Below are 11,564 nucleotides of genomic sequence, written 5' to 3'. Positions count from 1 at the left end.
GTGTCACTTCTTTGTGGAGATGTTGTGGCCCTCCAGCAGCCAGCAGAGCTGGTAGCAGAAGTCAGACAGCAAGGAGGTTGGGGAGGAAGATGGGCCAGTCCTGGAGTCTGGGGAAGGCTCAGGTGATGGCTCTGTGTCGGAGGCAGAGAGGGGGCCAGGGCTGTCTGACAGTTATCAGCTGCCTTCGGAGTCGGAGATCAGTAGGGCAGAAGAACAGCAGGAGCCTGTTCCCAGTGTGCGCATGCGCAGAGCTGCCAGAAGACAAGAACAACTAAGAAAACAGGGTTGACTCGGGAGTAAGGCTTGGAGATGATTGGCCCCTCCCATAAGACATAAAAGAGGAGCGAACAGGACGTGAGCTTTTGCGGGAAGCAATTAGTTCATCTGGTCGGTTCAAGCTTTGAGAAGTTCTGTGATGAGTTTGGTGGAGTTGGAATTTGCTCTGCATTCGGCAATTTGGTCTCTGGCAGGATTCCCAGGGAGATAAAGGTGGGTGTTTTGTCAACATTCCCCTGAAAGACTGTGGCAACTCGAGCAGACATCTGCCGGGCTCTTCACGGACTGTTTGGGAAGCCGTGCGGACTGTGAATGACCATAATTTACAGCCGTATAAATAAAAGAGAGTTTTTGGGAGGAAGATTGTGTTTTACGCTTTCTTAAGGAAGCCCAGATCAGAACAGGAGCTCATCTTTTCCCTTCTTGCCTCCAAATCAAGAGAATTTGAGTCGCTTCACTTTTCTTTCCTTCCTTCGGATTTAAGTCACAAAGCTTCGGATACAAAAGGCGTCACTTTAACGTGTTCATTTTGAAAAGCTGATCAAGCATCAGGCAGTAGGGAAGCCATAAGGCCTCCTGCTTTATTAGGGGGCTGGGCTAGAAGACCTCCAAGGTCCCTTCTATCCTGATTCAGTTGGCTGTAAGTTATGCGTGGCTTGGTTGAATTTAAGACCATTCCATTCCCGCCCCCCCCCCCCCAGTGCTTGTAGGGTTCAGATATTCAGTTGAAGAGGTAAAAGAATAGATACTGAAAAATGGATGGTATTGGATGGTATTGGATGATAGATAGATAGATGGACAGACAGACACACAGACAGACATATAGATATATTAATGATAGATAGATAGATAGATAGATAGATAGATAGATAGATAGATAGATAGATAGATAGATAGATAGATAGATGATTAGATAGATAGATAGATAGATGATGATAGATAGATAGATAGATAGATAGATGATAGATAGAAAGAGATGATAGATAGATAGATAGATAGATAGATAGATAGATAGATAGATAGATAGATAGATAGATAGATAGATAGATAGATAGATAGATAGATGATGGATGGATGGATGATAGATAGATGGATAGACAGACAGACAGACACACAGACAGATAGATATATTAAGCTAGCTAGCTAGCTAGCTAGCTAGATAGATAGATAGCTAGCTAGCTAGCTAGCTAGCTAGCTAGCTAGCTAGGCTAGATAGATAGATAGATAGATAGATAGATAGATAGATAGATAGATAGATAGATAGATAGAGATATATTAAAATAGATAGATAGATAGATAGATAGATAGATAGATAGATAGATGATAGATAGATGGATAGACAGACAGATAGATATATTAAGATATATTAAGATAGATGGATGGATGGATGATAGACATAGATTAGACAGACAGATATATAGATTTAAAATTCTGGATAGATGGTTAGATATAAATACATAGAGAGTGAATAGAGAGATAATTGATAGACAAATAGATAGATATTGATGCTAATGATGAAGAAGATATATATTAAATTGACAGACAGAACAACAGACATAGAAAGATTTAAAATTCTGAAAAGCAGTTTCACGATGCCAGTTTTCTCCAAGCATCAACGCATTAAAAAAAAAAATCACAGAGAACAAGAATTTGAGCGAGAATTACTACGTGCCATAAAATAATTTTTTTTTGAAAAAAAAAACCCTCTTTAATTAAAATATCAAATAAACCAATAAAACCAGCCACCCGCATTAATCCACATGTTGATTGGGGAGGGCCCCTTAGCTCCTTTGCGGTTTTTCAGATTTCTTAATTAAAGGCGGAAGGGGCTTTTCTTTGAAGTTTGGAAAATAGAACCTGTGGGAGAAAAAAAAGGTTGGCGGTTCGGGGGGGGAGTGTTAATTTTACGTTTTGCCTCCTTCCTCCCACTCCCACTCCTGCCCCCTTCGGATTTTCTATTAGCAGCTCCGTGGAGGGCAAGGAGCAAAGCAATTCAGATGGAAGAGGGAAAAGAGGAGAACTTTTTCAGAGAGTTCTTTCTCCCCCCTCACTCCATTTTCAAAGCTTCCCTCCTGCAGGATGGTTAATTCGCACATCAAGCCAGCCAGCCATCAAAACAAACTAATGGAGAACTTTCTGCCTCTCCTATCCACACACAGCGAATGGTAGAGGTTCTTCAGCTTTTAGATCCAGATACCATATCTGTTGTGGCCCAGCAGGAGCCGTTGGAGCTGCCACCAGACTCCGACAGCGAGGGTCCCTCTGAGTCGGCTCTGGAGGATGTGGAGGACCCTGGACAGGGTTCTGACTCCGAGCAGGGCGCAGAGAGAGACTGGTTGGCCACCAGGAGGCGCCTGAGCCTTGGACCAGTGGGGAGGAGACAAGGGAGAGTGATCCAGAAACCAACAGTGAGTGGTTCCAGGATGCACGCCGTCGAAGGGCTACTCGGCGTCAGGAACAATTACGCAATTACAGGAGGTAATCCGCGCTCAGCTGATGGTCATTAGGCTCCTCTCCAGACTATAAAAAAGACTGCTTGTGACACACCCTTCTTGCAGAAGTCAACGCATTGACTAAAGAGACCTGTTGTAACTAACTTGGCAGGCTGGGTTTGTCTGAGTTGCTGCCAAGGTCCTTATCTGTTTGTTTGCTTGGCTTTCAGCCGCCGAGATTTTGGTCTTGCTAATTAAAGTACATTCCAGTTAAGCTTGTCTCAGCATTTGTTACTGGACGGAGGAGGGGTCAGAACACATATCCAAGCATTTTCTCCTTTATGCAACCTTTTGATGTGGCTTTGTGAAGTCCTCTGACCTAGGCTTCCCCAGCAGCACGGAGCCGAGTCCTCGTCCCGATAAACCCCTTTTTATTTCATTTACAGTGGATTCCTCTCCAGCAAAGTCTTTCCTCTCCACAGTCTTTCAAGATAATTCACAGTGACTGATCTTTATCAGTCTTGGAGAGTGGCCAGGCCGATATCATTCATACTTGGCAAGAATGCGGGAATGAACTAATGGTCTCCTGCAAAACTCCACTCCCCTTTTGGCTCCTCTTTTATTGCCTCTGGGAGGGGCCATTCATCGTCCACCTGTGGCCTCACTCCCAAGTCAACCCCTGTTCTTTAGCTCTTCCCTTCGTCTGGCAACTCTGCGCATGCACATACTGGGAAGAGGCTCCTACTGTTCTTCTGCCTCACTGTTGTCTGACTCTGAAGGCAGGTGATAACTGGTATACGGTTCTGGCTCCCCTCTCTGCCTCTGACACAGAGCCTTCCTCAGAGCCTTCCCCAGACTCCAGGACTGGCCCAGGTTCCTCCCCAACCTCCCTACTATCTGAATCTGTTGGCCGCTGGTGGGCCACAACATGAAGCCAGAATTGTGATGTACCAAAAGGGCTTCAGATCTTGTCCAACTTCGTGGTTACTGAGACAGGCGTTGGCTAAATAGAAATGAGATTTCTTTGGGGGGGGTGAATTTCCTGGTGGGTTTACAAAAAAGCCTCTTTTGGTCCTTCAAGAGCCCCTAACAAAGGACTTTGAGGAAGTTCTGACCTTTTTTCTATCCGCTTATCTTTTCCTTTCAGGTACATCAGGGAGCAGCCTCGCCCAAAGACATGCTGATTCTCGTGGATGCGTAAGTGCCCCAAAGGTTAAGCGTTCAGACAGAGGACTGTAAAGTATTCTTTCTTTTTCTTTTACAGCAATGGCTATGAAGGTGTTTAAAATGGGAAGGCTGTTTTTAGAGACGCCCTTCTCGTGAGACGGGCGGCCGTATCAATAGGATGAATATATAAATGACATTCGCTTTGATAACCTTTTGAAATGCAACAGGATGGGGGAGAAAAAAACCTAGCGTTGCTCACTGCTCTTCCTTGTGAAAGAAAGGGGTTGAAATCCCAAAGCAGAGTCTAAGGATGTGAATTTTAAAGGAGGAATGACAAGGGAGGGAGGGAGGGAGGGAGGGAGGGAAGGAAGGATACAGACTGGGGAGCGAGGTAGGGAAGAAGGAAGGAAGGAGGAAGGAAGGAAGGAGAGAAACTGGGGAGGGAGGGAAGGAAGGAGGGAAGGAGACAGACTGGGCAGGGAGGGAAGGAAGAAGGAGGGGAGATGCGAACAAAGAAGGAAGGAGAGAGAGAGACTGGGGAAGAAGGAAGGAAAGAGGAAGGAGGAGACTGGGGAGGGAAGGAAAGAAGAAGGAAGGAAGGGAGGGAGGAAGAAAGGAAGGAAGTAGACAGATTGTGGAGGGAGGGAAGGAAGAAGGAGGGGTGGGTGAAAGAGAGACGGGAAGAAGGAAGGAAGGAGGAAGGACGGAAGGAAGGAGAGAGACTGGGGAAGAAGGAAGGAAGGAAGTAAGTTAGGAAGGAAGGAGAGAGACTGGGGAGGGAGGGAAGGAAGAGGGAAGGGAGGGAGGAAGAAAGGAAGAAAGGAGACAGACTGGGGAGGGAGGGAAGAAGGGAGGGAGGGAAGAAGGGGAAGGAAGGAAGATGGAGGGAGGGAGGGACAGAAGGAGGGAAGGATATGGGTTAAGCAGGGGGTTGGACTAAAAGACCAAAGTTCAAAGTTACAACGGTACTGAAAAAAGTGACACAACCGTTGTTCACACATACACAACCACTGCATCATCCCCACGCTCAGGTGATCAAAATTCACGTCCTTGGCAGCTGGCTCATACTTATGACCATTCCTGTGGCCCAGGGTCATGTGATCCCCTTCTGCGACCTTCTGCGAGGCGAAGTCAATGGGGAAACCAGGTTCACTTAACAACGGTGTTACTCATTTAACAACTGCAACGATTCAGTTCACCAACGTGACAAGACAAGTCCTAAACGTGGGGCAAAACTCACTTCACACATTTCTCACTTAGCAATACAAATTTTTGGGCTCTATTGTGGCCATAAACCGAGAACTACCTGCATTGGAGAAAAGGCATCAGGTCTTGTGAACAAAATCACCTTAACCGGAACTTAATGGATGGTCCCGATTCTTTGTGCCCGATATTAATGTCGTCAACTGACAGTTCAGCACTAAATTGGCACTACATAAAAGCCCAAGAAATTCAGGAGGGACTGAGACCATTGGTGGGAACGTAATGATTCTAGGCTAATGACTTACTTAACTCCACCTCCCAGGCTCTGCCGGCTCTTCTGATGCAAAGACATATCTCTAAATTAATATAAATGGATAAAAATAACCTATTTTTTTTAAAAAAAACATTGCCATGTGGTTACACACCAAAGCAACTCCTGCATCATGTAATTCAGAAGCTTCGTCAAATTCTCTCTTGGCAAGCAGCGCATCGTAGATGTGAAGAGCTAAATTCATTCCCAAGACAAATAGGCAAGAACTCAAGATCACCGATTTCAACTGGCCCATTGGGTCAACTCGCAAAGCGTCATCCCTGGCCTGCTCTCGAGTTGCCATGGGTAGGAGGGGAGGGAAACGGACGGAGCGCCACGGCAGCCATAACCGGAACACATACCTTTCCCAAGGCTGTATCCCAGGTTGCCTGCAACCGCCGGAGGGGCGTGGCCTCCACAGCCTGTGAAAGTGCTGTGGTTGGAGAATGTGGATTTATGGCACACCCTGGGATGGAGGGGCGAAACAGGGTCATAGTTGAGCCGTAAATTATGTGGGGTCAGAGCTGGCTTCACTTGAGTGCCTGCCGACATGTTGCTCCTAATCAGTGGCTGGATTTCTTGGGAAGCTTGGCTCAAGCCTTGCTTGTATAAGGCCAGAGGGACGCATGAGATGACCACTGATGTCCACTGGGGGCTATTGAACGGTTTCTTCTCCTTGGTAGGAGTGGGAGCGTCAGTGGGCTGACTCTGAAGTTGATCCGAACGTCCGTCATTGAAATGTTGGAAACCTTGTCGGACGATGACTTTGTGAATGTGGTTTCGGTGAGTACCCCCCTCTCTTTTTTTTTTGTCATCCCCCCTCCCCCCGCGAAGTTGGGGGACTGGTCTAAAGAAGATTCAGGTGATGATTCCCCCATAGAAAAACAGGTGGAGAATTTTAGGTTGTTACTCGTCCTTTTGGTCTTGATTTATAGGGCTGAAATTCTTAAAATGCTTAAATGCTTGGACTCAAAAAGTAAGCAAATAGCAAATCGAAGACCAAGGAAGCAACGATGGGCTCAGGGCAGATCAAAATGCATCTTCATATGATACAAATCTCCTACTCTGTCCTTCCTCCCTTCCTCCTTTCCTTTCCTTTCCTTTCCTTTCCTTCTTTCTTTCCTTCCTTCCTTCCTTTCTTCCTTCCTTCCTTTCCTTTTCTTTCCTCCTTCCTTTCCTTCCTTCCTTCCTGCCTGCCTTCCCTCCTTCTTTCTTTTCCCTTCCTTCCATTCTTCCTTCCTTCCATTCTTCCTTCCTTTCCTTTTCTTTCCTTCTTCCTTTCCTTCCTTCCTGCCTGCCTTCCTGTCTGCCTGCCTTCCTGTCTGCCTGCCTTCCCTCCTTCTTTCCTTTCCCTTCCTTCCTTCCTTCCATTTCTTCCTTCCTTCCTTTCTTCCTTCCTTCTTTCCATTCTTTCCTTCCTTTCCTTTTCTTTCCTCCTTCCTTGCCTTCCTTTCCTTTCCTTCCTTCCTTCCTTCCTTCCATTCTTCTTTCCTTTCTGCCTTCCTGCCTGCCTGCTTTCTCTCATTCATTCCTTTCCCTTCCTTTCTTTCATTCTTTCCTTTCCTTCCTTCCTGCCTGCCTGCCTGCCTGCCTGCCTGCCTTCCCTCCTTCTTTCCTTTTCCTTCCTTCCTTCCTTCCTTCCTTCCTTCCTTCCTTCCTTCCTTCCATTCTTCCTTTCCTTCCTTTCCTTCCTTTCCTTCCTTCCTTCTTTTCCTTCCTTCCTTCCTTCCTCCCTCCCTCCCCCCCTCCCCCCCTCCCTCCCTCCCTCCCTCCTTCCCTCTTCTAGATTTGAGAAATGCTACTGGTGTTCCTCTGCTTTAGCTTTTGATCAGAACTAAGGCTTAGATCCAGTTATTGAAGTCAGGCAGGGCCAAAAATGAATCTGGTAATAGTTGCAAGGAAGAATGTCTTGGAATTAGATTTATTTCAGAGCTGCCCATTTAATATGTATAGATACTTCTGGGCCATCAAGCTGCTCCAACCCATCTCCCTTGATTGGAAAAGGAGTCCCAGCCACATCTGATTGGATTGGAATCAAGCCGGCTGTATATTGTGAAATTTCTGTATTCCCCAAACAATCCTGTGATAGAGCTGGATGCTGGTTTTGAATTAAAGAGATGGAATTCCCCTTCTTCTATCAGGGCTCTGCATTTAAAGAGTGTTACAGATTCAAAGAAAATTGGTTGCTTCTAAACAGTATTTCTCTCTCTCTCCCCCTCTCTCTCCCCCCCTCTATATATATATTGCAGCTATAAAACGTTAAGAATGGAGTGATTATCCTGCTACCGAGATCCCCATAATAGATACTTATTAAAGTACAATGCGATTAGATTTTTTTTTTTTAAAAAATAATAATTTTAATTTCATTTTGTCTGAAATGGTCTAGGGTCTCCTGCTTGAACAGGCGGGTTGGGCCTCCAACATCCAATAAGGGATGCCTTATTCCATTGTTTAATTTTACAAAAAAAAAAAGCAGTAATTGTAATTGCAGGAAAATATATTGCATCTCATGAAATTCCGTTTATTTCATTTAAGGTAGCATCAAAGCTTCAGGTGGTATTTATTTGCAAGATGGGTAGATAATGATGAGCCATAGATCATAGATGATTGATTGATAGATGATAGATGATGATAGATAGATAGATAGATAGATAGATAGATAGATAGATAGATAGATAGATAGATAGATAGATAGATGGATGGATGGATGATGATAGATGAGGAAGATAGATATACAGATATATACAGATAGATCAATAGATGATAAAGATAGATAGATAGATAGATAGATAGATAGATAGATAGATAGATAGATAGATAGATAGATAGATAGATATGGATGGATGATTGATGATAGATGAGGAAGATAGATATACAGATATATACAGATAGATCAATAGATGATAAAGATAGATAGATAGATAGATAGATAGATAGATAGATAGATAGATAGATAGATAGATAGATAGATAGATAGATAGATATGGATGGATGATTGATGATAGATGATAAAGATAGATAGATAGATAGATAGATAGATAGATAGATAGATAGATAGATAGATGATAGATAGATAGATAGATAGATAGATAGATAGATAGATATGGATGGATGGATGGATGGATGATTGATGATAGATGATGAAGATAGATAGATGGATGGATGGATGGATGGATGGATGGATGGACGGACGGACGGATGATTGATGATAGATGATGAAGATAGATAGATAAATGGATGGATGATTGATGATAGATGATGAAGATGGATGGATGGATGGATGATAGATGATGAAGATAGATGGATGGATGGATGGATGGATGGATGGATGGATGATGATAGATGAGGAAGATAGATAGATACATGGATGGATGATTGATGATAGATGATGAAGATAGATGGATGGATGGATGATGATAGATGAGGAAGATAGATATATAGATATATACAGATAGATCAATAGATGATAGATGATGAAGATAGATAGATAGATAGATAGATAGATAGATAGATAGATAGATAGATAGATAGATAGATAGATAGATAGATATGACAGACAGATTTCAGCCTTACCTTAACTTGGGACTTGAGTCCAAAGAATGAAACAAATAATAAATATGTTTGTAGACTTTTTAGGTAAAACACAATATTTTGTGGGATTTGGGCTGTTGCTTCTCAGCTGCTTGTATTTGAAATTTTATCATGTTTGTCATTACTTTTATTTTATTTTAAGTCGGTTAACTGACCAAAGTCACTAACTGAGATTGGTGGCCGTATAAATCAGGGAAAGAAAGAAAGAAAGAAAGAAAGAAAGAAAGAAAGAAAGAAAGAAAGAAAGAAAGAAAGAAAGAAAGAAAGAAAGAAAGGGAAATATCTTTTGTTGACAAATCCGCAGATATACTGTAAGTGATCAGCGGATGGTGGTTTGCGAAAGTTTCCTGCTTGAATATGGAGGGCCAATATTTGCCATTGCAGAAAGTTTTTTTTAAAACCTATGATAGATACTGTTTTTTAGACATTTTTTTTTTAGACATTTTATTAGGATTTATAGGCCGCCCTTCTCCCTGAGGGGACTCAGGGCGGCTTACAATCACAGGCAAATACAAAAGAAGGAAAGATTGTTCTCCATCTTTAGTAGATTGTGGAGCGATGATTTCTGCTTGTGAATTTTCAAGGCAGTTAGGTGGTGCCTGACAAGAGAAACTGTCCTCAATATATATATATTTTTAACATGCGGTGGAGTTGGGGCGACTGAGTGCAGCTGAGCATTTACTGGCTGGATACCCTTCCTGATGCCTATGCAGAGTTCACAGCAGATATTTCCTCTTTGCTCCCTGATAGAGAAACATATCTTTTCGAAGGAGCGTTGTGTGCCAGCAAAACTCTACAGGTAGTCCTCCACTTGTAAACATTCATTTAGCGACCGTTTGAACTTAAAACGGAATGGGGAACAGTGACCGATGACCATTCTTCACCCCTTATAAACGTTGCACTTGATCTTAGAGCCGAGGTGGCGCAGTGGTTAGGGTGCAGTACTGCAGGCCACTTCAGCTGACTTTTATCTGCAGTTCAGCGGTTCAAATCTCACCGGCTCAAAGGTTGACTCAGCCTTCCATCCTTCTGAGGTGGGTGAAATGAGGACCCAGACTGTGGGGGGTGATATGCTGACTCTGTAAACCACTTAGAGAGGGCTGAAAGCCCTATGAAGCGGTGTATAAGTCTAACTGCTATTGCTATTGCTATCATAATCTAGATTCACTTAACAGCTGCATTGCTAACTTATCAACTGCAGTGATTCATTTAACAACTGTGACAAAAAAAGGTCGTAAAACGAGGCAAAACCCAATTAGGCACTGTCTTAACAACTGAAATTTTGGGATCAATAGTAGAAGACTTCCTATATTAATTCTCTATTACTCCTTCTGTATTATGGCACTGCCACCTAGTGGTGAAGGATTTAAAGATAACTACTGTACTTTGTGAGTTGTGTAACACCAGTGGATATTTTTTTTTCCCCTCCGAGATGTGTTTTAATCTCTTGATTTTAAATAATAATCTTCAAGCTTTCATTTGCCTCACCCCCCCCCCTTCTGTTATGCGGTGGGGGGGGAGGAAGCCCCTCCGACAGCTCTTTTGATAATAAACATTAAAAAAAAATGTTTTCATTTAATCTCAACTCGAACGCAAGGCAGTTTTAGCCGGAGTGCGTGATGAACTCATGATGAGTGATTGTTTTTAAACAAAATCATAAGAGTTTGGGGAACTGCGAAATAAACAAAATAAAAATAAACAAATAAATAAATAAATAAATCTAAAATGCTCTGGAGTTTTAGAATTCAGACGGACATAGATGCCTGCCCTGTAATACTCCGGACTTAACAATTGTCGATAAGAAAGACAAAAGAAAGGCTGGGTAGTGGATAATGGACTTGGTAGTACCTGGAGAAGCAGAATAGAATAGAGGAATAGAAGAGGAAGATGACTGCAGTGTGGTATTGCCGAAATAGTGTTCCTAATGAATGACTGGGTTTCTTTTGAAACTTGGCTTGAGGCTCATGAATTCCTTAGGGCACCTTTTGAAAACCTGACACCTGGAGCTGAAGGTCTTTTGTCCTGTAGATAGGCTGGCCCAGTCCTACTGGGGGTATTAAGGAAGGGGGCAGCTGTTTTCCGAGATTATGCTTCTCCTTTAGGGAAATATAATATTCTGCCTTTTTAAATGTTTACCAAAATATTTCATTCTTCTAGGAGATGGGGTGGGGGCTGACTTTGTACAATATAATTGTGCGTGCTTTTCATTCTTTTCTTTTTTTTCAATCAAGGGAAAAACCCAAAATACAAATTTAAGCTCACGCCAAACTGCTTTGGTGACTCCATCCAGCCACCTCCTTCTCTGCCGTCCCCTTCTTCTTCTTTTGCCCTCCATCGTTCCCAGCATGAGGCTCTTCTCCAGGGAGTCCTTCTTCCTTCTCATCAGGTGGCCAAAGGATTTGGGTTTCCTCTTCAGGATCTGGCCTTCTGAAGAGCAGCCAGGGTTGATTTCCTCTAGGACTCAACAGTTTGATTGCCATAAATAGTAGATGCAAATAAATCAACCAGTTCGACAGAAACTATGGTCCATTTACTATCGTGATGCAAATCTAGATGGCTTAAAGAATCGCATAGCTGTTTTTTCC

General features: G+C 43.2%; 1 protein-coding gene across 1 annotated transcript in view; it reads left to right on the top strand.

Annotated features, from left to right (window-relative positions):
- Nucleotides 1-3,855: 3,855 nt before the first annotated feature.
- The window catches only part of CACNA2D1 (calcium voltage-gated channel auxiliary subunit alpha2delta 1), an 88,073-nt gene continuing 80,364 nt past the window's right edge, over nucleotides 3,856-11,564 (top strand). The window contains exons 1-2 of the mRNA XM_087722359.1: nucleotides 3,856-3,905; nucleotides 6,072-6,171. Of these exons, the coding sequence (XP_087578485.1) occupies nucleotides 3,886-3,905; nucleotides 6,072-6,171 (120 nt within the window). The 5' untranslated portion in view covers nucleotides 3,856-3,885. The remainder of the gene's footprint in view (nucleotides 3,906-6,071; nucleotides 6,172-11,564) is intronic.

This window comes from Thamnophis sirtalis, unplaced genomic scaffold (assembly GCF_051295495.1).
Source record: "Thamnophis sirtalis isolate CommonGarterSnake01/CBP01778 unplaced genomic scaffold, rThaSir2_p1.2 scaffold_9, whole genome shotgun sequence".
Lineage (NCBI taxonomy): Eukaryota > Metazoa > Chordata > Lepidosauria > Squamata > Natricidae > Thamnophis > Thamnophis sirtalis.
This window is presented reverse-complemented; position numbering and strand designations above follow the sequence as displayed.